At 44.6% G+C, this 25,929-nt stretch overlaps 1 protein-coding gene across 9 annotated transcripts in view; it reads right to left on the minus strand.

Annotated features, from left to right (window-relative positions):
* AUTS2 (activator of transcription and developmental regulator AUTS2) overlaps window positions 1-25,929 on the minus strand; it is a 657,596-nt gene that overhangs the window by 10,850 nt on the left and 620,817 nt on the right. For 5 of the 9 annotated variants that reach the window (XM_090122499.1, XM_090122496.1, XM_090122504.1 and 2 more), the window contains 8 exons: window positions 13,235-13,712; window positions 11,403-11,656; window positions 10,259-10,500; window positions 9,769-9,813; window positions 6,105-6,200; window positions 4,914-4,985; window positions 3,464-3,493; window positions 1,967-2,038 (listed from right to left, as the gene is read on the minus strand). In XM_090122499.1, coding sequence (XP_089978625.1) covers window positions 1,967-2,038; window positions 3,464-3,493; window positions 4,914-4,985; window positions 6,105-6,200; window positions 9,769-9,813; window positions 10,259-10,500; window positions 11,403-11,656; window positions 13,235-13,712 — 1,289 coding nt within the window. The remainder of the gene's footprint in view (window positions 1-1,966; window positions 2,039-3,463; window positions 3,494-4,913; window positions 4,986-6,104; window positions 6,201-9,768; window positions 9,814-10,258; window positions 10,501-11,402; window positions 11,657-13,234; window positions 13,713-25,929) is intronic. The other 4 variants (XM_090122497.1, XM_031591912.2, XM_090122501.1 and 1 more) reach the window with 4 other exon arrangements.

Genomic DNA, 25,929 nt, shown 5'->3' on the forward strand with positions numbered 1-25,929 from the left:
AATTCCCAATTACCTGTGCTGCTAGAACTCCCTAAACACAGATTGCTGATTAATTGTGCAGGTCAGCTGAAAGGATTTACCAACGTGTAACACTGAACCAGTAGATCTTAACAGTAATTCAGGAGCACGTTACGCTTAATAAATCAATATTTAATACCATGCCAGCTCAGAGTACAGACTATTACAATGATATAAATATGCATATTAAAAAGTTATGACCAAGTTAATGTGCATGCCTAGTAGCTGTTTTTCAAGTGCTAATAACATGTCTATGAAGCTATGAGCAGGAAAAAAAGGAAACAAAAAAGCGGATTTATCAATGTTTTGAGATGATAACCTGCAAAAATATAGAAATGCAGAAGATGGCCATGTTAAGGTCGCGTCTTTTAGATGTCAGACTGCAGCACTGCAATGACTTAAAAAGATCAGAAAACACAAATGCCTCAATTGAAGGCTGTGTGCCAGATTTCTAGGCTGTGAGCTCTTTTTATTCTTCTTAACAACCAAGTTATAAACCTCTGACAGGCATTACTCAGAACAGCAAATCTGGCAGAAACTTTAATTGCCGCCATATGAATAGTACTGCTCTAACAATGAAAAAATCCCCTGTCTGAAGAGGAATGGAACATCATGGCTGTGTTGAAAGACTTTTGAATGTGTTGATTTACCTTAAAAGAGTATGGAAGAAAATTGATCAGATTCATTTTACTCCCATTTGCTGCTCCAGAGAACCCCCCTCTTGATGATAATCCTTATGAATGCATTTCAGGTCCAGCAAATGCTGAGCACCTTAACACAGGGCTCACTAAACTCAATGCAAATGCCTGCACTAATTTCATGGCACGTTAGATCAAGCTGTAAGTCCTATCCTAAAAGGGAGTGGGCCAATTGGGGAGCGTAAAATCTGCCTGGAATCCAGGCTGACCTCACACTGGTCATCCTGATCCACAGCTAGAACTGCTTTGTGCCCAGGGCTGCTGTCTGGCTCATGCTGTGTCTCAGGAATCCCCTGGGTGTGCAGACAGGTTACACATGTCTGAATGGTGTCTTGCTGCTGAGGTACAGGCAGGCAAACGGCATCTACAACTACATGCATTCTTTCCTGGGGTTTCTTGCATTTCTGCCTTCATGACTGCAGACCATACCTCATTTTCTGACTGATCTGAGATAGTGAAATGCATTTTCCAATTATTTTTGAAATTATCATCATCCATGCCTCAAAAAAACAAATAATGCCCTTTCCCGACAGCCTGAGCATTATTACTGTTTTTAAACAGGCAAAGTCAGTAGGTAAAAGAAATGGCTGCATAAAAATGGCATTTACCATGGGTTATAAATATAGCAGTATGACCTCTTTGAATATCAAATCAAAGAAGATTCAAAGGACACAGATAACATGGGAACAATAATTTCATTTCAAGAAAATATCTTTTCAATAAAATAGAAAAAAAAAAGGAGATATAACTCTCTAGGTCTATAATCTTGTCTTTTTTGATAATGGGAAGATGAATGAAGATCACTAGCAGGGGAAACATAAGGAAGCAGAGAAGAGAGATACGTCTACTGCAGCAAATTAACCTGTCAACCTTGTTTAAAAGGGTTATTTTTAAACTCTATTAGCTGTAGATTTTAGTAGCTGTTCAACATCTTCATAATCTTACAGCACTACCTTATATAATACAACTCAGTTGCATACAAAGACTGCAAAGTGGTAGGGTCTCCTTGTTGATTTCACTTTCTAGCACAAGCTCCTGACTCCTGCAATGTAAGGCCAAACAAAGACAGCAACCTTTCCTCCCTGTTATTACAGTGAACATCTGCAGGAGCAACACAGCTATGATGCTACTTGTGGTTATGTTAACAAGGCATGAGCCATGGCACTGCTAACAGCAAGAGGCAAATTCTCCCACTCACAAGTCTGCACTGTGCAATGTATGTGAAATGCAGGTGTGCCCCAAGGACTGACCTTGACTTTCTGTTGGTGATGGTAAATCTGCCAGGCGATGTGGACGTGCATAGCGCACCACTTCCCGGGTTTCTGGAAAAAACAGGAGGGATACAGCATGAATTAATGATTTTCCAATACCTGTGATGCTTTACCCTAGGAATGCTCCTGGTCATCCTCCTCTCCAGACAAACCCACGCTCTGTTTTTCTGCACTCCTGCAATCTTCTGATGCCACTGGCTGAGAATGCAGCTCGTGCTGCTGGAACTATCTGCCTGTTAGCAACTGCTCTGCACAGCTGGATTGCTTCATACAGTACACTGAGTACACTTCCAAAAGCGTTGCTATTCTAAGACTGGCCTTTCCACCAAAAGATCCAAATAAAAACACTTAAAAATCTCAGTCTGGTTTTCAAAATCAATCTGACTCCCTCACATAACTATAGGATTGTACCTGCAACATTTTGGCTCACCAGTAAATCCCCCAAATTGGATGCCAGTCCATTCACTCTGGTTGGGAAGGTGAACTGGCTTAAGCTGGCTCTTTGCATCCCTCCTGACACCATGCTTCTAAATCATGGGGCTGAGAAAGGGAGGAAAGAACCAGAGAGCATGATTTGGCTTCTTCACTGATTCAGTAGTCCATTTTTAGGACATCTGGAAATCATGTCAGTAAGGACTTGATAAGGATATACTTTCTATTATCCTGTGTTTTAGGGGTCTGTAGTTAACCACATGAATAATGATTCCTGCACAGATTTAGAAATAATCATAGGAATGAAAGCAGCTTCTTAAGCTACCAGTAACTTAATTACTACACAAACTATGGCACAGGCCTGCCTTCTAGGTGTAGGTCAGCCGACAGTTAAAAATCAATTACAAATAAAGTAAAAAAACCAAGCCCCTCTCTCACACACGCAGACCTAAACTCAAGTCTTTTGCTTTTTCACAGCAATTGGTTGCATTAGTGATTTAATGAGTTCACGTGGTCTGTACTTCCTTGAGTATGTTGAAATACCAACAAAAATATCTTTTGGATTACTGTAAGACTGAATCTTTTGGATCCTTTATCTCCAAAGTATTTTGTGTTCAAAGTGGATTGTCTGTGTGTGCCGGACAAGAAGATACTCGGGTAGGAAGTTCCATAATGAGTAACACACAAAACACACAATGAACATTAAAAAGCAGAATCCTTCAGCCTGCATTAATATGGCAAGAGATGTCTGCCAGGGCAGTCTGTAGGATCAGCTCAGGGAACCTTGTCAGCCACAGCAATACAAGGATTATCAATATTTAACCTCTGCTGTTTGCAATAAGGGGTTGCGTGAGAACAGGAGAACTTCTAGCTTTAAAACTGCTTATTTCCTTGAGTGACCACAAGATGCTGACCACACTGCTCAGCAAACACAGTGAAAAATCCCCAAGATGGAACACGTGGCTGCTTTTAATCAGTGTGCTGCTGCAACCCGGCGGGGACTGAGACGAGCTCGACAAACTGTAGCACAAGAAGGTTTCTTACCCTCAACATGGGCCTGAACGGATCTGTCAACTGTGAAGAAGAAATGACAGCTTGGTTACATGCCTGTCACTCAAACAATTGCTCTAATTAACAAATTTGTATTGCTTCATTAAGAGATGAAATTAAAATGTTATAATTTTACTTTCAAATGAAGTCCTTTCAGATAATAATTAGTCCTCAGCCTCCGTATTGGAGCTGGCCTCCCTCCCCCCATGGCTGTTGTACCTAAGTGTTGACAAGCAACACAACAAGTCTCACACTGAGCACTCTGTCCTCTGGCATTTGCATTAATTTGTTAATTTAATGCTACCAAAATGGCTGGTTAACTGCTCTGAAGAAGAACACAGCTATGTCCTTTGGGCAAACTTCTGCTCTCATCTTTCAGAGCTGCTTGGCTTGCAAGAAGACTGGAATTGGGCAGGGCAGTATTAGGGGGCTGCTCCCACTGAGCGTGCTGGGCTGCCCTGCAGGCCACTGCCCTGCTCATTCAGCAGCAATGGCACCGGGTGCTGCCACATCCATAGAGCCATCTCCTTTAAAAGGAGATCTACAAACAGAAGAGCTATTTTGCAGACTTGGTGATGGCACGCAGCATCATCTTGAAACAATCAAAATTGCACTACAAGCTGAAAGGCAGCATTAAGAGAAGTAACTTAATGATAGGAGGCTCCAGTTATCTTTTTGACTGGGTGGAATGAGCAGACATGAAAACATGCAGGTCCTTTCGGTATAAAGCTCAACAACAGCACCAATTCAGAGCAAACTCGAACTACTAGAACACAAAGAAAATAGCTCTGCAGAGCTCAAAAGTTGACCAATTCCACAACATTGATTTTTGTCAGAGAGTTCTGCAAAAAATAGGACTGCATGATGTTCCTCGTTGCAAACAATGTATACTCAATCAAACAAGCAAACAACCCGAGGGCATTTGCAAAGAACAGAAAAAAGCCAGAAGACGAAGCGCTGAGACAATAAATGCTGTTCACATGTGCTTCAACTCAAAATCCAGAGGCACCAAGTGATCAATAAAGTGCATCCACATTTTGCTGCTGCAATCAATAATACAGTAACCAAGGGAATAACTGTCATTACCCGCATTAGAAACAATTACAGAATATAAACGTAAATCTCAAAGAGGTTTGAACGTTTCTGTGCTGAATTGGAGTCTGCCCCCAGCCTTGTGGGGATGCCACCTGACAGCAAGGAAAGAGCTCTGCACTGCACGGCATCTATGTGCTTTAGCCAGTGATGGACAGGAGGATCAGGAATTAAACTGTCCTCATCCAACTTCTCTGATCTCACCGACTTACTTAATAGTTCAGATTAAGCTTTAGTTTCACACGTTGATTTGGACATACAGAAGACAGCAGCCCTAGTTCTCAGTGTTTTCACAAGGAATAGTTCTCACAAGCTTTAGTTTAGAAGAATACAGTAATACTTTTTTACACACCCGTGGATCTTTCTGCAGGAGGGTATGTGGGACAGTTCCAGGTCTGGCTGCAACATCGATGGGATTGGAAGTCTAGAATTGTAACACAGGGAGAGAGCATTGATGAGTACAAAAACACAAACTGAAAAACAGTACTTCTTCATCATTAACACTGCCTATGCTGTGAAGATCAACTCTTTTAAGCAAAAAGGACAACTGCTATAATCCACACAGTGATGCATGCACTGTCATCTCAATTTCAGAACTCGCCTTGCTCACTGCCTTCCCACTAGTTAAAGTAATCTGAAACACATGAGGCAACAGCACTGTTGCACTGGGAATTCCTCTCACCTCCGAAAAGCTGAGCAGTATGAGGCAGCACCTAAAGCAGCACCTGGGATACCCGGGCTGTGCTCTGCTGCTTATCAATAATGCACTGGAGCTGGCTAGAACTGCTGCCCTCACTGCCACACACAAAGCATCAGCAATCCACGTGGCAAGGATCTGAACTGCATCCACAATGAATATTACCACACGAGCATCAGAATAGGCAACATCTAGCTGGAAAAAATTAAAGCTTTTCCCTTGATTTGAATGTAAATATTCGGCTAACACAACAAAATGCATCTTTTGGAGGAAAAAACACTACATTTAGACAACATCTTCCTCACTTAAAATGAAGAAAAAAGAAATCAGCTGCAGTATAACTAACAATTAAGTAACAGAGTTGTTAACAGACTGATTAACATATATATGAAGAATCCCACTAATGAACTGCAATTTACATATTCAGTCATTAGAGTGGATGGGCCAATTTAAGAAAGGTGTCTTCTCTGCAGAAATTTCAGTCCTGATTTCAGCCTTCAGTCGCACAGACTACAGGCTACAGAAAATGATTTCCTCCCACTCATAAATCAAGAGTGACTTCATAAAAACAAAGGAAAAGAGAAACAAACTCATCACACTTAACTATCATCGCCATCATAAAGGAGTGGGGAACTAAATCAATGCACCACATTGTGCTGCAGCTCTGAGACAATTATGGAAATGAGCAAACAATAACGATCACTGCTTCTTAAAATCCTGATTATTACATGACCTCACACTAATGCATGCTACCCTGAGAACCAATCGCATTGCTTCTGAAGCTAACCATGCCACTGCATGGAGAATAACCAGCGCATTTGATGGTAAGATGGAAACACACCCTACCTTGGGTTGGAATGCTCCTTGGAGTGAGCCAAAGGGGCCCGTTGGAGGGATCATGGGAGGAATACCTGATACAGCTGGAGGATAGGAGTGAAACAGCTGAAACAGAAAAAGAGAGGGGAGCATAAATGCGTGCGCACTACAAAACAAGGACGGACAGCTGAACGAGACAGCGAAAGCATTCCTGCAGAGATAGGGAAATGGGACATGGAGAAGAGCTGAAGACGTGATCCCGCCGCAACAATGTTAGTTAAAGCAGTCAATGAGATGTTCACAAATGTCATGATGTTCACTTCAGAGCTTAAAAGCAGTTCCAAAATCATATAGCCAGCAACTGCTGGCTCTGCACTGGGCCATCGTAGCTGAGGCTTTTGTTGTGCAATGACTGGTTTTTAAATTAGATGGGGATTTTGAAGGGTTTGCAGAAGATATCAAGAGGAAAGGCAAGGCCCGGCCAAACAGGGCACACAATGCTACTGTCTGAGTGGGAAACAAACCTGCACAAGCTCTAGGATACTGCATCATTAAAACCCCATTAGTATGCTAGGATTTTAATGGTTTCTGTCGGAAATGAGGAAAATATGCACAATTCTTACTTCATTAGCCTGTCTGAGAGGATATCCTGCCACTTCCAGGAGCAGCAGAGACAGATGAATTTAATTGCTAAAAAGGATTACTTATTAAAAAAGGCTAAAGTAGAACCCCCCAAACTGGAGGGCACTGGTCTTATAAGAGACCACGAGGCATAAAAAGAGGCAAATCTCCACTGATCTCAATGATCCCAGTGTATCTGCACTAAGACAACTCAGCAAAAACAAAGTTCTCCTGCGCTAACACAGACAAACACATGAGAAACAAGCAAACCATCATGACCAAATCCTATCTGTCTCTGAGGTCTGTCTGTGAATCTTTTCCTTACACTGCAACACAGTTAAGTCACACAATTCCACAGGAATTGCAGAGATCACACACAAAACTGCTTTCTGGTAGGAGGTGGGGATTCAGAGCATCTCACTGCAAAGATGTTCTCACTGGGAAACACTGGGACCTAGCAGGGGACGGCTGCTAACCTCACTGGTACTGGCACTGAAGGATTCTCTGGCTGATAAAATTGGCTCAGCCAATCGAAAATGAACCTCCTGTGTGCTGCTTCTGGGATCAAAATAAAGGACTAGTTGGCCAGCTGAACAGAAACAGCCAAAAGCTGGACATGTGGAGAGGGCAAACACTGAGAGAATCACATCCCACAGTAAATCAGTGTCACAAAGTTCTGATGGATTTAACTCAATGTACGTGTGTGCTTTTCTGAATCTTTTCTCTCAAAATCAGAGTTCTCCTTTCAGTAGCTTCAATCTTGGAAGGCCATTTATTCACACTACAGGTGCTGAAATATGGGAAATTATTTCAGTAGGTCAGAGATATCAAGAGATTGTTTATTTAAAAGCATGGAACAAAGTCTCCTTTCGTAACACATTTCTGTTGTTGTTTTCACTTCTCTTTAATTTGGACTTGCTCCTTTCAGTGATGCAGAAAAAACTTCAGACAAGTTGCTGCTGGGCTGTGGGTACTCTAGAAATCATTACAAGACATGTCCTCATTGACAGTAACTTTTTAATAACTAAAATGTGGTTTGAATCCTCCAGTGTCTTCTGTATTTAATTCTGTGCGTAATGGACTAATTTCAAAAGATGGAGCGAGGCTTAATATTCTATTATCTACAACTAATAATAAGGAATGCTTTTCTTAGTTTTGTAACGACCGCTAAGTTAATTAAATTTGACCTTCCCCTGCTTTCTCTTTTCTAACGTACATCGATTTCAACTCTCCAACAAACATTCCTGCTCTCCTGCAGAGTTCATTTACAGGGTTTAACGACAACGTCAGCTTTTTTTTAAGATGCAGTTGAACACATAGCGAAGATCTATTGCAGAAACTTACCCCTAAAAAAGGATCTATGGATGTGCCAAAGTTTCAGGTATTTGGAGAAGGAAAAAAGCCCTGGCAGGTATGCACTTATGGCAGCAAAAGAGGCTGGTCAGGAAACTGATGCAAGCAGCTCTGTTACCTTCACAACCCACATTCATCCTAGGAGTGATTACTGAAATGCTCTGGCTACCACTACCTTGCTGTAGCTTCAGCAAGGCTGCTAATCCAGTGAAATTTATAGCCATCATGTTGATCTTTGGCATCAGCTTGCTAAATATCCAACAGACGCCAATTGTGATTACTTTGCAATAACTTCATTAGGACAAACCTTTCCTGAAGGAGCACCAGGGCCCTGCTGCTCTGCCTTTACCAAGGCCAACATCCTGGCACCCTGGCTATCACAGAACAACTGGAAGCCTGACCTTACTTGAAAAGAGGTAATACTGAGACCTGTAGGATTCACCATGAGTCTGAATACAATACCCAGCTGAGGACTATTTCACTGTTTCCTATTTTACACGTCAACCTTTGTGCTTTCTTTCTCCAAAACTCATAACTTATTTCCCAGTTCCATGTTCTTGCCTGAATCAACATGCCACATTCAGGGTAATCTATCCTTTGAATCCATGTAAAGCTACACAAACAAGAGTGCAGTTTTGCAAACAGTGATGCAAACAGCAGTGTGACCCTTCTGAGTGATTATCCCTGGCTTAAATGTTTGCCTCACACTCCCACAGGTATGGTCCTGCAGGCATTCACACACTGTACACTTAACCAAAGTGTCAGGAATTAGTGGGACTGTTCACATGTGCTACAGGCATCAGTTATGAGCAGGAACTGCGTTTAATCAGGACAGCAGAAAGCATCACACCATCATCTTAACCAGTCTTCTTGCCCAGTTCCACTTCTAAGCAAAATCAACGTATGAAGCCAAATGCTTTGCAAATTTCTGAATGCTGATGCAGTACTCCTTCTCTCATCAAAATATCACTACTGGATTTAGAAATTCTTGTCCAAATGAATGAAATACCTGCCTTTGTTGGTATGAAGAAGGAAATGTCACCCACATTTCAATAGCAAATCAATCAGTGGATTCTAAACCTTAAGAGCAGAAGCTTTACAATTCATATTAAAAATGAATTCATCTCAATAATCAACATTTTTGGTAGCTCTGAGATAAGCATGTCTAGTGCATAGCTGGGTTGCCTCACTGCCATCAAACAGAGCGCAACCAGCCCAGTAGGTCAGACAGGCTTTTTGAAATGGGAAGAATAAGACAAGCTTTCAAATTTTATAAAACAAAATATGATATATTAGAATAGCTATTAGATTACCCATCCCTCAGGGGTTTGTATGATAGTTTGACGTTTCGTTCCAGATTTCTCAGGGAAAATATCATTCTTAAGTGCTTTTGGCACCACCGAAACACAGTGATGAAACTACTGCTCTGTACTGCTTCACGCTACAGCCACCTCTTGTCTCATCTTTTTCACAGCAAACCTGTCTTCCAATGGTGTATGAGCAAGAGATCTTTTGATTGGAAAAGCTGATACTGCATCTTTATCAGAAACAAGCACCATAAAATGCAAGCCTTCAAAAGCCAAAGCGACCAAGAACGGTAATGGTAAATCCTGGAGTGATGATTAGGGAGAGATTCAACATTGTGCCATTGATTGAGTGGTGATCCCAACCCACCACAGAAAAGCAATTAAGTCAGTTTAAACAGAGTAATAAAACTCACACTGTGACGGTAGAAGGGGTCAACTTTTGTAGGGTATTTGTCAAACTGCAAAGGGATCAAAGCACAAACTAGTTACTTTCTATTTCGTTGCTTCATTTCTGTTGGTAACACAGACTAAATCCCTATTATTAGGCAACCAACAGAGAGGAAAAATACACAGAAAATGAACTTCCAGTGAAGCTGGTTTGGGTTTTTCTCCCTTCAAGGTACAGCGAGGACTTTATGAGCTAGGAAAATGGAGGAGGCACCAGAGTGCACCATTCCAACCACCAGGGATTCCCAGGCACGAGTGCCCCTTCGGCCAGCAGCCTCATCCCTCAGCCCCTGCGCTGCCACCTGGATCTATCACACACACAACAGCAGTAGGGAAAGGACCGCCCGTCCTGTCCTCCCCAACCACACCTGGGCAGCACAGCACTGCTTCCCCACCACCTGGCAAATTCTCAAATTTTCGTAATAAAGAATAGAGTTGTGCTCTACTTATCCTCACATTTCTGCCTGGGGTACGCACCATGGGCGGTGCTGGCGTCGGCATGATGGCAGTGGGTGGGATGGCGTGAGGGAAAGGCGTGAAGGTGTGCTGGTGTGTGTGTTGGTGTGTGTGCTGGTGCTGGTGCTGGTGCTGGTGAAACTCGGTCCTCAGGTACGGCGGTGGGCCCAGGGAGGCCCCACGATCCGCGCTCTGCGAGGCCAAAAACCGCGTGTTTAGTTCCTGACGGAGAAGATCTTGTTCTGAAATACAAAGCAAAGCAACCTCCGTGAGCTCAGGGACTTTTCCAGACCTTGTGCCAATTTCTGCTGGCTGCAGTAGTGAGGTTCTACATTAAGCTTCCTCATAGTAAAGCATGACACTGTACAGATTAAGAAAGCTCCTCCAGCTCTTCCCCATAGGCCACACTGAGAGAAGAAAGCCTCCAGTCCCCCTCTCTAATGGAGCCTGCCTTCACTTCAGTGTTCATCTGAGGCGCAGCATGAAGGCTCTCCTTGAATTCCTTGACACATCCTAGAGCAGGTGGGTAGCGTGGGTAAGTTGAAGTCAGGGAACAAAGCAGCCACAAACACAGCTCCCCTACTTCATGGACATGAATTATGTTACTAAAGTGCTGGTCATCCTCAATATTCTTCCCTCAGATCCCTCAATGAGCTGGGAGGAACTGACATCTTCCCAAAAGTACAACAGAGCACAGTTCACTCCACTTCTAGCTGTTCCCCCCAGCCCTGCACATTACCCGACCTCAGGAGCGCTGTGTGCATGGCCACCAGACTTCTCCCTAGCCAGGCTGGCTGCAGGGGCGCAAGGCTGAGCACAGACCACAGCTACAGCACAGACATCTGCTACAGCATTCACAGATTTTGGGTGGCCCCATATGAACTCTGAAGTGGTTTTACCCTGGGGAGCAGACACAGAAAAGCACAAGCTTCCAAAAATTCTTCATTCCCAGGGCAGAAGAAAAGTCACTGGGAAAGTCTGGGTGGTTTTTGCTTTTGACATCGTCCCAAATTGTTCAGTGGTGAGTGATCCCTCTACCCAACCAGCAGCTCTCACAGAATGGACCCAAAAGGAGTTATTTTGACTAAAACTGGAGATTGAGTCTCCTTTGCCACACTGGGGCCACTATCTGTCTGTCTCTTACCTGAGTAAGTGCTACCAGCTGGGTGTCCTGGAACCTGCAGGGTCCCTGACGTCAATGGAGGTGGAGGAGGCAAAGCCGTAGGAGGGGCAAACATATTGGGGTGATGTGGGTGTGCGGGGGGCTGGAGGGTGGGCGTGAAGGTATGCAGTGGGCTGTGGCTTGGTAAAGAGAGGGGGAATGGTGAGGCGGAGGGGTGGTGAGATATGTGTGGAGGGGGAGCCTGAGTCTTGGCAGGAGTGCTGCTTCTGCTGCTGCTGTTAACAAAAAGAAAAGCAATTAAGCATTGCACAGAAGAGAGAAAAGCTCTAAAAGCACACATACACTACCCCAATGTACTATGCATGGCTCATGATAAACCTGTCACTAATTAAAGTAATACATTGCAAATACAAGTTATTATTCTGTTTTTCTATCAGTAGCACCGAGACACTCCTTTCTCCAACCTCTCCCTTATCCAGCATCTCTTACTGCCTATGGTCCCTCCATACCGAAGCCCCAGGACATGTCTCCCTCCCTCTAAGAGGCTGGGATTCTGTCCTCAACAACACAGGCACAGCACACAAAGGAGTAATCAGCTCTGTGCATTCATTACTTAATTATCGGGTCCTTTCTACATGACTGCTTCTGATTCATGTTTTCAGGCAAATGAAGCTCAACATCAGTGATTGCTGCATTAATAAAAGTTTAATTTCTCTGCTATGACTTAGAAAGATGGAAGAGTGTGGAAAACGTGAAATGAAGTTGGGAAGGCAACAACAGATACATGCTTATTATTCTGTTAATGACTCTCTTCCCCCCACAATATAAAGAGAGAAGATGAATCAGCAAAATAAATACACAGGATTATACTGGTTGCAATTTTTCAGGTTTCATTTCTTAGCAGGGAAAGTTTCCAGTATAATCACACAGTGCTTAATCCCACTTGTCGTTATTTCAAGTAATGACACGCTTATATTGCAGTGGCTTTTAAAGACGAGCAATACCAATTTGGTTAAAAATAAATCCGAGTCTTAAACAACTCCCAGTTTTAGTCAAACCATGAGGCAACCATCTACTGGTTCACCAGGTCAGGACGAATGCCATGTGCCTGCTGCAAGCTCAGATTCGGGGAAAGCTGAGGCACTGCTGAGAGCACTGTATTGCCACAGGGGAAACCTGAGGTCTGTGACTTACAAAGACATCATGGGTTCCTGTGAACGCGTTGCTTAATCTCCATTAATTTTGTTATCCCCCTACAAAAGGTGAGGATTATCTCTGTGTGGCCAACTGAGGTGAAAAACACTGAAGACTGTAAGGTGTTGTCAGTGCAGGAAGAAATTAAGCCTGAATGTCATCAGTGTAAGCCTATGCCAAGTTGTCAGCAGGGCTAACAGCAGCTGCACCATATTTCTTGCCCTAGGGCATGTCAGTAGTTGGAGAAAGTAGCAGAGGTTTACAGGGAGGCAAGGGTAAAAGTAGGGAGCCTTCAGGAAAGAGCTCAGCCTGCAAGAATTGGGATTTTCTTCCACTGGTCTATGCTGCATGAAATCCCCTTCAAAAACCTGAGTGTGCAAGGACAGGCAGGAAAAGCAAAAGCAAATTAACAAAGAGCTTGAGATTACCAAGCACTGTTGGGAACACCAGAAAATAAAGTGATTCTGGCTCATTTTAAGGAAGAATTTGTAGAAGAGGTCACAAATCCCCCTTAATTTCCCACGGAAGGGGTGGGATGCGCTGTCACCTCTATCCCAGTTCCCCCTCACTTCTTCCAGGCACCATAAAGCATCACCACCAGGGACAGCAAGTTTGCAAATAGTCAGCACACGGACACGAGCGGCTTTCCGCTTGCCTACCTTAAGCTGTTGAGGCTTAAACTGCTGCTGTTGTAGGCAGAGAGCGGCTGCGAGAGGCTCTGAGCGGCCGGATGCGGCTGCACTGCAGGGAGGTTGGGGTGGGCCGGCTGCACCGGGGACTGCGGCCGGGGCGGGTGCTGCACAGGAGGCTGCGGCGCGGGCGGACGGGTGGGTTCCTCCGGGGCTGGAGGCAGCTGTGCGGCCGGCGGTGGGGCTGGAGGGGCCGGAGCCTCCGGCCGTGGGGCGAGCGCGGGGCTGGGGCAAGGTACCTCCGGCTGTGGTTCCAGCTGGGGTTGGGCCAGAGGCTGGGCCACCTGAGGGCAGGGGTCTTTAGGCACCACGGGCTCAAGTAGTGGGTCTTTGCTGCTGTCTTGGCTCTTCTCTTGGCTCCTCTCTAGTCCTGATATTTTCGGGACAGCTGGCCCCCTAGCACCAGGGTCGGCATTTTCAGCGAGCGTACTGACTCCTAACTCTTTATCTGCAACAAAAGAGGGAGACAGAACAGGTGAGTGTGTGACTACACGGGCAAAACCAAGCATGAGCTATCTGCCAGAGCTGCACTCCAGACAGTCACATTTTGGTTTCATACTGAATTGAACCCAAACAGAAGTAATTTCCAGCAGTGTCCCTAATCCTCAGGTCCTTCTCTTAATATTTCTTCTCCTACTGCAACATAACAAGAAAGTTTCTGTGTCTTTGTTAATGCATGAAAAACACAACTACCCAAAACTTGAGCACACTGGCTCTAAAATTCTTCAGTCAGACCTCCCAAATAAACACCACATCTGGCTGAACACAGATGCCCTGAAGTGCTCGTTTTCCTTTGTCCTGTGTATTCAGCACAACAGACGCCGGGTTTGTTGCACCAGCTCACGACTCCTTGGAATTCGTTTCCCACTCTGCCAATGCAACCATTGATGATTAAAGAAAATGAGGCTGTTACAACAAAGAAGTGACTCCAAGACTGGGCTGTGTAACAGTCCTGATGAACTTTTGAGGCTGGGTATAATCATCTGCATGACTATTTGGCCAAAGTAGTCTCCCTCAGTGACCATACAAAATGCAATGCAATTATGTAGGGACATATGTACAGAGCTGGGAAAATCCCAAGGGGAGAGCTCTGCAGGATGCCCAGCATCGCTCCCTGCCCAGGAGCACCTCTCTGCCCCATCTACGCCTGTGCTTACCACAGCATTGCTATTGCTTGGGCTTCCAAATGAGCAGAATACACAGGTAGGGAAAATACTATAATTTTGCTTCAATTTTCTTTTGGTGGCATTAATTTTGGAGACTGTTCTTCAGAAGAATGGCCAAAAAAGTCTGGAGGGTGACATACTTAGTCCTGAAATACGTCTTCTTTAAAGACATGAGCCAGGCAGCCACACTGCATGTGTGTGCATCTGCTTCTCTCCTTCTTCCTCCAACAATTCTCCTCAAAATAAACCACCTGCTACCAAAGAGAAAGCCTGTTCACTACGATTATTGTTCCTCTATCATCACTCCCTCACCAACCCACTAAGGGAGGAAATGCACTGTGAGCTCTGTGCCTTATTACACAAATTCTGAACATTAAAATGCTTAATGGTAAGAAAGCAAGGCTTCCTTAGTTTGGCTGGCCATGGAGTGACTCATTTGGGTCCTCCAGCTGTGTCTCTTTAATACTAATGACTGCTATTAAAATTATAACACTTGCTACACTAGAGTTCTCCTCACTGGGGCTTCACAGAGACCTCCCACTTCAATCATGCCCCCAAACTTCCACCAACGAGGATTCTGTGGAACGGTTTGAGTTGGAAGGGACCTTTAGGATCATGTAGTTCCAATCCCCTGCTATAGGCAAGGACACTTCCCTCTACACCAGGTTGCTCACAGCCCCATCCAGCCTGGCCTTCAGTGCTTCCAGGTTGGGGGCATCCACAACCTCACTGGACAACCTGTTCATCTGATGAATGACATCTCTTTGAGCAAGTTCAGGGGAATGCTGCCAAGACGGAGTGGGAAAAGTGAGCAGCAGCAGCTGCCGTGGGAACTGGGAGCGTTATTTACGTCAATATTGCACAGCAATGGTGTAAAGCTGGACTTACAACTTTGGCAATTACAAAGATGAAGCATATGGGAAACATATGAGATTTAAAGGGCCTGGGGACAAGCACCCAGGTTTCCAAATAATCTTCAGATAGAAAAACTTCACTCATTCATCTGCCAATGTTAAGGGATAAAATGAATAAATGTAATGAATAAACATACATTCAGAAAGAATTGTTGACAGCTGAACTGGTCAAACCTTGATGTGAAGGAGAACAAATATCTATGCTGAGAAGTATTTCTCCAGGTCTCACAGAAGGTACACAGTGTTTGCCAACCTGCACATCACTGGAATTGCTGGAGAGGGCTGGGCAGGAATGTGTCAGACTCTTCCTCATTTGGGTTTCTCATGCAGAGAGCCCATCAAACCATGCCAGGCCCGTTGTTAAGCGGTCTGCTGGCCCTGTACAACAGCAGCAGCCCAATGGAGATTGCTTTAATGGTTCATGAACAGGAGATGGGACAAAAGGGAGCTGCAAGGGAGAACTGGGGAGAGACAGAGTTGTTTGATGAGGACATACTTTGGGAGTACTCAGTCTGTAATGGGCACCAGGGTCTCCTTGGGCATTTGGATCAGAAGACCATGGTGGCAACAGTGAGACTCCAGAGGAATAAAAATAATTACTCTGCTGCATGCCCCAGGTCTTCCTCACTGCAATTGTGTTGCAGGTTATTGCATTCATTCTTTGGCTCAATCTTGTCTGATCAAACATTATTTTAAGTTAGAGGCTGATCACCGAATGCCTTAAGACAGGAGCCCAAAGAGGAAAGAAACGATCAATAGTTTGTTCAGAAATGGTTTCCTAGACAGGCTAAAGAATTATAATATTTTGATTTTTGACAGAAAGGTGCAATCATTAGGCTTTGAGGGCCTCGTTTAGTTATTAGAAATTCCCTTCAAGTTGAATACAGTAGGTGGGATGGTCTGAAAACTCAGCTGGGGTGATACTTCTGAAGCTGCAGGGAATACCTCGTGCTTGGTGCAATCATTAAATCTTTCCATTTGATATCTTTAGAGTCTCTGGTGTGCATAACATTTATTCAGCACAACTCGCTGCCAGGAATTCAGTTCCTCCTCCCCTGGAGAGAAGGGGCAAGGAATCCTATCATCTCCTGGGTACTCTTTGCTGCTGCTTACATCTTCATTACACAGCCCCTCAAGTACCATTCCTGTTAGTTCATGACTTAGAAGATGCTGCATTCAGTAACATAACATTATTCCAAGTGTCAAACCCTGAACGTGTGCACACCTTCCTCCTCTCTGTTACACCTCTGCATCTCAGCATCCACCTCACAACACTATCAGATGTCCCGCAGTCTCTCTGAGCCTTGCATATTCTCCACATGCATCCCTGATAATTATGCTACATGAATAAGAAAGAATTCCTCATCCCACAACTTTTCTTTTGGGAGCTGAAATCCCACATCAGTGACAAACACAACCAACTGTGTGCTTCCTATGAAAGGCTCAAGTCCTCAACAACAATACTTCACAGCCATGAATAGAAGATCACTCTTTTTCTACCAAACCATTACTTATGAATGTTGACTGTCTCACAAAAACTAAGGGGAAAATGTCCTTTGTGCACTCATGACACTGACTTCATTTGATGGCAGTCTCCATACTCTGTTTTGGATAAATAACTGTGATGTAACTTCTGGGCTGGCAAAGGCTCCCCTTTTTCCACTGGGTTGCTATTGCATCCAGCAGCAAACAGTCCTTTAACTGAGAAAGGAACAAAGCCACAGTTCGATGTTCTTTGAAGACTGAAGAAAAACACTGGCTGAGCTCATACCACCCAGACAGCACATGCAGCTTCCATTATCTTCCTTTCCTGTTTCGCCTTTTGATGTGTCTTAAATCTGAAATTCCTCTGTTTTTCACTTAACACACAAAAAGTGGGGATCACACAAGATGCAGGGCTTGGTCCCCTCCAAGTAACACAAGTGCAGTTATCCCTCTGCTGTGTCTACGTGGTTATTACTTGGTTACTTTGGGAGGAGCAGATAAGGCCACACTGAAGTCCTTTAAGCAAACCAAATGGCTGCATGGGAATTAGAGAGACTCATTCTATGTATGTGCCATGAACATACAAATGCACTCCAGTGAGTTTGCATACATGTATATGTCACGTGTAATACACACACATTTGTTTTCCAACCCAGATCTGTTTTATGTATACACACAGTTAACAAAGAAATACACTGTGCACGCAAGCACTTCCACAGAAAGACATGGATTTTTCTGAAGAGCACAGGTTATGCACAGCATCCACCTGACATGCCACTACCTTCCTAAGGCACAGTAAAATCTGACCTACACTCTGTGTTCTGGCTCCTTTGTACCACATAGGTGATCCAAAAGAGCTACAGGATGGCCAGGAGCAGCCAGCTGAGAACATCACAGCCACACAACAAAGCCCTAACCGTTCTTCAGCCAGCAGAAACACCCTGCTGAAATTCACCACAACTTACATTCCCAGAGGTTCACCAGTTCATTGCACACACTACTTTCCCTGATCAAGTGCTGTCTGCAGACAGGTTCTACGTTTGGGTGCACCAAAGACCAAACCTGCTAAGCTCCAAGCTGGCTGGTCCCCGAGTGGTAGCCAAACACACATGAATTGGGCATCTCTGACCTGAGTGGGCAGTCCTTGGGGAATGAAGTCCTCAGACAACATCAGGCATGGTGCTGCCAACTTAGAGGCCAAATGTTTATTTTTGAAACCCAAACCATCCACCTTTTCCATGCACATTTTGCTTTGAAAACAAGAACACTTAGCACTCAGCCCCTATTGCTCCCCTTCACGTTAAAATTCACTCTTTCCATGACTGCTTTGGGTCATCTTGAGAGAGCAATTCAGAATCAACACTGAATCCTCTATTCTTCAAAGAGGATGCTGGATAAAGCTCAAAAGTCCTTCTTGCAAAAGTATGAAAACTATCAGAGTTTTCACTCTCTTGTACCTGCAGTGTGCTCTGTGGGACTGAGCATTCAGCCTACCAAGGAAATCTTACATTTTTGTAGCATTATTAAATTTAAGAATAGCGTGTGTTTTCTTCTGAGCTTCTTAAGCTCTGCTCTTGACAGTATAATTTGTCTAGCCAAGATTTTCTGATAACTTATTTATGCAAGATACAAAAAATACACCTTTCAGAAAACATAAAATGAATTGCTTTGGTTGTAACATGCCCACTGTAAGTGGGCAGTTGGTGCATGCTATCACAGCCAATAGAAGCTGTCCTAACTTCTCTGAAGTCAATGGGGGGCACAGAACGTACACCCTGCTGACTGCCAGCCTTGGGATGTGGACTTCAACGAGTATTCTACACGGCCTGAAATAATTAATCAGATCTAAGTCCTGATTGTACATTTCATATTGATTAGACATCAGTCAATGAAACATTGGGATAAATGAAGGCAGGTGACAGAAACTATTACTGCAAAGGACGGGGAAGATCGTTGGGTGCAGCAGTCAGCGTGTATCAGGAGGGCCCCAGAGCGCTTCATCTGCTGTACTGCATACAGAATCATCTGCTAAAAACAACGCTTCATTTTTAGCACACAGCCATCTTTCATCCTAATTTCCAAGGACACTAACAAAGTATTTGATTATGCAAATTAAAAACACGCATTTGAAAGTGTGTTGCAAGCAGCTCTGTCATCTGCTGATATCAATTATCCCACGGTAAGCAGGTATTTAGTGCAACTGAATAGGAAGACTTGTGACACACTTTGTACTTAATTATAAAACAGAAGAAAAATCATTCAGGACAAAAGATTTTGCTACCTCCTGTTAGAAGTGTTTCTCTTCTGCGTGGAAATGATTTTAATTGTCAACAATAAAGTTGCAGATCAATGAAAAGAAGCACTTACTGGAATTGCACAAGATGTTGACAATTCCTCAGTCGCTGAGCTGCTGCTGGCCTTGATTTGAGAATGCAGAGCCCTCCAATATTTCACATGAAACAAACTATTTCAGCCAGCTGTTACACAGAACATAGGCCATACATGTAACTCCTAGATCCTGTATGCTCTGAGTATAATACTGAAAGCACTCGATGTTTGATGGTTTTTAAAACCTTGTCTTTACTTAGCAGAAAGGAATGGGATATGGCTTTCTAGAGGAAAACGAAGTGCAAAACATCCAGGTGCTCCTCTCCTACAAATCATGGTGTTTTACTTAGTAGGAAAAAACTGCATGCAAGTGTAGCATCCTAATGGAACCTAATAGAAAACAACACCATAACCCAATCCTGCTTCGACACACGTGTGCACACATACGCTCAGTGAGAGGTTCACTTCCAACAGGGAAGATCTCTTGGCTTCCCAACCTTTCCCAATAGGCAGTGATAAATTACTCGTTACCAGCACCAGAGTTTATTAAAGTGGATTCTTCTTGAGCAGAATGGAAACTTCCCACGTAGGAAGTAATGCTGACAAATTAATTGGGGGCTATTCTTTGATAATGAAGGGTTTGAGCACAATAAGCTTTCGCTTCCTGTTTCAGTTTTGTGCTTTAATTAAAGAAGTATAGGTCCTGTAATCACAGCACTTGTAAAGCACACCCGGGCTCACAGAAACACGGACAACCCCTTCTACATCAGGATGAGGTCTACCTTTCCTACCACCGAATTTTCCGTAGCAGATGTAAAACCTTTGCAGCCAGCAGAGGTTAAATAACCTGCCCAGCATGTGAGAGCTCATGCTGATCTCTGGTAAGACTGGCTTACACCCAGAAGCAGGAGATGTTCTTCCCCAACTGTCTGCAACCAAAGTAATGCACGACGGGCCTGTAAGGCACATAAATCTCATCCGAGTAGTGTTATTGCCCATAGCAGTAAATTTCTAAGCATGTCATATGAAAATACTCCTTCCACAAGGTTTTCGTTCCTCACCTTTTAATTCCACTTTGTTCTTGCCAGTCTGTCAGAAAGAGACTTCTCTGTAAGTCACAGAACCACAGAATCACCGAGGTTGGAAAAGACCTACAAGATCATCCAGTCCAACCAACCGGTCACTACCATCATCCATTCCTTTCGAAGAACGTTTCCCCCTTTTATCTCCACTCCAAGTTTTTCAGCTCCTGATCTTCCCACTCTTTCTTCCTACAAGTTCACCCACGTTCCCAATCCCTTCTTCTTCACTCTCCTGCTACCCCATGGTTTCTGCAGAGGCTGACCAGTACTGCTGGCCAGCAGCAGCACCACTGCCTTACACCAAAGCATTTCACCCCTTCCACACCACTCACCGCTCGGCTCCTCGGCTCCGTACCACGTCGCCATTCCCAGCCAGCCGGGGCAGACCTGGGGAAGGTTTGCATTAAACCACCTGCAGCTCTGCCCCGCTGCTGGTCTCAGCTTGTCTCAGCTACTGCAGTGTGTCCTGTCGAGGCCTGCATGTTCTGAGTTAACACGCACTGCCTCAGGTATGTCTAGACTCAATCTCAATCCCTGCTCTCTCAGCTGGATGAGGTTTCTTCACTGTTTAACAGCTCTAACAACCTTACAGCATGCTATGTGCTGCTGCTTGCCCTCCTGGCTTTCACACTGACCAGCTTGGGGCACAGCACTTCACACTTGAGCAGCTCTTAAACCAAACCTGCATTGCAAAGAGATGACATTGAAAACAACCCAACTCCTTGCTTTCCATTATTCAGCCACATATTGCTGGCGACAGTCCTTTGCTCCTTGCCTTGCAACCACTCAGCTTCTGCAGCAGCCTTTTGCCCAGGAGCTTGCTGAATCTTTTTTGCAGTGTCTGCAGAAATGACAGCCATTTCTTGGCTACTTTGACACTGCAGAGGAACTCAGAAACGTCTGCCCAGCCCAACGCCAGGTTGGGCTGGCTTCCAAACAATGCCTTTCCTCAGCCCTCTGGCTGTCACACCGCCCCCATGGCCCACCCAGCTACCTCTCGGAGCTGCCAAGAGGCAACGAGGTGGCAGACCAGGACACCAAGCAGTAAAAAACAGGGAACAGCGAGGCTTCACCATTCCCTCCAATTATCAGTAAGGATGGGATAACCCTATCATAAGATTAGCTCTGCCACAGGGGTTGGGAAGAAAAATGTTTGGGGCTTCTCTGTCAGCCCCCCTCCTTACTACTGGTTTGTTCTGGCCATGCAGCTGCAGTTCTTTCCCGAACGCTCATCCCACTCGTATGGAACAGGATTACTTCAATAAGCTTGAATAAAACTGGCTTTCAAAAGCAGCTTGAAAAGTATCACCTTATGAACACTGATCAAATGTAGCCTGACAGCTCAGTTTAATATATGAAGGACAAAAAAGATCAGTGTGGTGTGTTTATATAGAAAAATAACACATTTATTCCCCCTGAGAGGTGTCATACCCATAACTCACCAGACACATAACACCGTTTCCTTTGTGAATTTGTTCTTTAGAGCCAAGAATTTTCAATTCTGATTTTAAAGGCACGATGTCAGTAACAACACAGAGCACAAAACCCCAGTGCCCCTCTTGCTAACACCAAGCAAAGCTCAGCAGGAACACGGCAATGCACGCTTTTAATTACAACTGTTTTGGTCCTTTGTGTCTGCAGGAAAACTTCACTAAGCCTCCAAATTGCAATCCCAATGCTCAGTGTTTCTGAGCAGTATTCTCACACATGGGCACATTTTGCTGTGTTTCCAGTATTACAGACAAAAGGGCTGATGGTAGCCAGCTGCTTAAGGCAGCATTGCTTAGGTGGGATTTTTCTTGTTTGGGTCATATTGTTAAGCGTAGAACTGAGAGTTCAAGCTCCCTGCTCAACACAGCATCTCCGTAAACATCTCTTGGTTTTGTAGCTTTTTAAATTATCTGAATTTCTTCAATTGTGCTAGAACGCATCCCATGAGTTTGTTTTATTTTATAATGTAAAAAAGGGGTCCAAATAGGGAACAGGTTGCCCAAGGAGGCTGTGGATGCCCCATCCCTGCAGGCATTCAAGGCCAGGCTGGATGTGGCTCTGGGCAGCCTGGGCTGCTGGTTGGTGACCCTGCACACAGCAGGGGGTTGGAACTGGATGAGCATTGTGGTCCTTTTCAACCCAGGCCCTTCTACGATTTTATTATCAACATGAAAGCAAAATCCTAGTTGAATAGGTTTGCATATACAGCTGTAATATAACTAAAGATCTGTCAGCCCGTTTTGTGTTTCACTGCTTTCAGACCATGGTTGATAAAAGCTTTCCTCTGTAGGTAAACATGACTGCGTACCACATTCCTCCCAGGTGGGACAGTGGTAGAGGACTTGAAAGAGTTTATACTAAATAAAATAGAAAATAATATAAAATCAAGAAAAAAACACAAGACCATCCGCGGCTCTTTGGCATGCACCAGGTTTGTTTGTACACCATTCAGCAGCATTCTGTAAACAGGAATGAGACATTTCATTGAAGCCTATACAATAATTCAAGAACTGAAAAGTGTTCAGCATTTTTATTGCGAGCATTTATAGAAGAGCACCATTACCTCCTGCACAATTTGGTGCATGTAATAAGAGCCCCTTATGATCTGAAGACCGTATGATGGCTTATCTACCTCTGCAAGGTGACTACAGAACTACTTGAAAAGGTTTGCTCTGCCTTGACATCTTGTTTTTTTGACCATGGCTCTCCCCAGCCTGCTCTTGACATCTGCTGGATGTTGACTGGCTTGCTCCAATTACTTGAACTAAACGGACTGCAGTCGGATGGCAGCCCTCCCAGTCACTGAAACTGTATAAACAAACGGAATGAAATCTATTTGCTTAAATCAAATTAATTTCCAGACACGGAGGTGGGGTGATGACGGGAACCTGGCAGGTCTCAGAGAGATGTCGTTTTGTGCCAGCCAATCTGTATGAATGTTATTTGCAATCAAAAAGGCTGTGCCGCCGATCAGCTCTGGTTTCACATACCTCAGGACAGCTGGGGGCCTCCTGGTAGAATAAATTTTGGTATGGCAAAAGGTCCATTATATCCTAATTGCTCCACACAACAGGAGATGCTGTAACAGAATCAGCTGAACCACTTTTGCTACATTTACCCATGACATTGGGCTTTTTCTTTTCTTGTGAATATGTGAGAAAAGATTTTGCAAAAGGGAGTTTCTGATAGGGCTACTGACTCACTGAACAGTGTATGCCCTCTGAGAGACCCAGAGGAGCAGTGTGTGAGCCACCAGACAGCCCCATGCAACCAGCCTTCTCCTTAACCCCTCTGGATGATCACCTTGTAACATGCAACAAAGGTCTGATGGTGCTCTTTGGGACATCACTTCTACAACGGTGTATCAGTTCTGCTTGAACAAACACTTAGACTTCAGTGGGCACAACTCACAGCAGTTGGCAAAAATGAAATCTGTGGCTCTATTTCCTTATTACAAGGACAAGGGGGAATGGTTTTAAACTAAGCCAGGGGAGGCTAAGGTTAGATACTAGGAGGAAGTTTTTCACCCAGGGGGTGGTGAGGCACTGGAACAGGTTGCCCAAGGAGGCTGTGGATGCCCCATCCCTGCAGGCATTCAAGGCCAGGCTGGATGTGGCTCTGGGCAGCCTGGGCTGCTGGTTGGTGACCTGCACACAGCAGGGGGTTGGAACTGGATGAGCATTGTGGTCCTTTTCAACCCAGGCCGTTCTATGATTTTATTATCAACATGAAAGCAAAATCCTAGTGAAAGTGCAAAGCAGGCATGGGGCGATTTGGGAGCTAGCAAGGATCAGCTACCAAGGTACATGTTGGCTTCTACCCCTTCAGAATACTAAATAAATGCTGAATTGGTGTGAAAGGCCTTCTGCACACCAGAAACCTCAGCGCTCACCTTTACTCAGTGCTCACTTATAGCCTCGCCCTTAACAAAAGCAGCGGAGCAGAATGTCAACTGGATTTTTTTCTTTATGACAGAGAAACTATCTGAGGAACAGTCGCATAAACACATCTTAAAGCACAGCAGCACCTGGACTTTAACAAACTTAAGCACCTTCAGCTACTAGATCAGCTTGGCATCCAGCCTAAATAGCTATCCTGTGTATGTTCCAAAATGAACGATGAGCGACAAAGTCCAGAGAAACACCAAAACTGCCACACACATCCTTCCACTATAAAGATAATTAACTAGGTAGGATATGAGACTGACATCACCATGTCCTATAAATGGAAAAGACACCAACAGCAGGGTGCAACGCCAGGGGCTGAAGACAACACCAACTGCTGCAGGGTTCTTTTGAAGTTGAAAACCCAGGAATTTTTTATGAAAACTGTAATCTTTAGTCTATGCATGCTCCAAGACATCGTTTGAAAAATGTCCAACGCTCCGAACTTTTATTTTGATTCATGTTGAGCCGTGCTGAGGCTAATTATTATCCAGCAAATGGTGCATTCAAAGACTCACGTCTTGCACGCAGGGCTCTGTGTTGTTACCTCCACGTTGCAAGGAACTGTAATTCTGAAAGGATTAAAAGTTTACCAGCACAGCCATGTAAAGTAGAAAATGAATTGTTCGCTCTTCTCATCTCTGTTTGGAAATTAGATTACAGGCTCCAAGTGAGCTGAAATACAGAATGAGGCAAATCCGTGTGATTAGCTCACAGGTGGCCAGTGAGCCTTTTCTATGCTTCAAAGTCTAGCAGATTCCCATTAGCTGCAATAATAAAAAGAATGTGTATTTATCCTTCGGCCCAAACCCTGCCCTGTGCCAACACGGCTACCTGCTGTGCTAATCCTCAGAACCAATATAATCATCCCCAATTGTTATTTCATAAGTTTGCTCAGCTGTCACTGGGGATATACAGTGCATGTGGCACAGATCTGTGCTGCGGACGGTATGAGGAGCACATTGCTGAGCTGGGACAGCCCCAGCTGCCAGCAGCCGCTCCCTGCCCTAAGAGAAAAGGCTTTAAATACATAGAGACACTTCGTCTGTCCATTAATTGGGAGTGCTCCCTCTAAAGACACCAAGAGGAACTCGCACCAGTTAGGTCAGCTGTGTAAGTCACATGCGATGCAGAGCACCAGCAGTCCATTTCATTTGGTATTATTTGCTCTCTTGCACTGAAGTCAGTGGGATGATATGCACACACCCTGACCATACCCTGCACACAACCACAGCACTTCCAGGGCCTCTCAGTGTTCTTCTAGGCCCACATATTCTTCGACCTTCACACTGCCACAAAGCATAATGAAGATCCCGAAGTGCAGAGCATGTTCCACCTCAGCTCTGGGCAGACCAGGAGGACCACAGTCCCACAGTTTTCCCCAACAGTGCTGATGTCTCCCTGCATCCCTGGCCACGCTCCCTGCTCAGCGCTACCCTGTGCCATGCAATGGGCTGCTCTGGGGAAGTGATACAGATTACAGGTAACCCTTCTTTCATTTCCTTTCCTTAAAACCATCTTCAGCCTGAACCAGTAAAGCTTGCTCACGACGACATGGCTGCTGAAAGAAACATTTGCGAAGCCACCCCCAGCCTTGCCTCCCACGCGGCTGCTCCATGCATGAACAGCAGCCCCACACTGCAGCTCCTGGCTCTCTCCTGATACGCACACATTTGAGCAGAGACAGCCCCTAATACCCAGCAGGTGATACTTTGATTTGTGGACTCACGGGGTGGGCCTGTATGAACCAGCAGG

This window comes from Phasianus colchicus, chromosome 21 (assembly GCF_987193195.1).
Source record: "Phasianus colchicus chromosome 21, bPhaCol1.hap1.1, whole genome shotgun sequence".
In the NCBI taxonomy this organism is placed as follows: Eukaryota; Metazoa; Chordata; class Aves; order Galliformes; family Phasianidae; genus Phasianus; species Phasianus colchicus.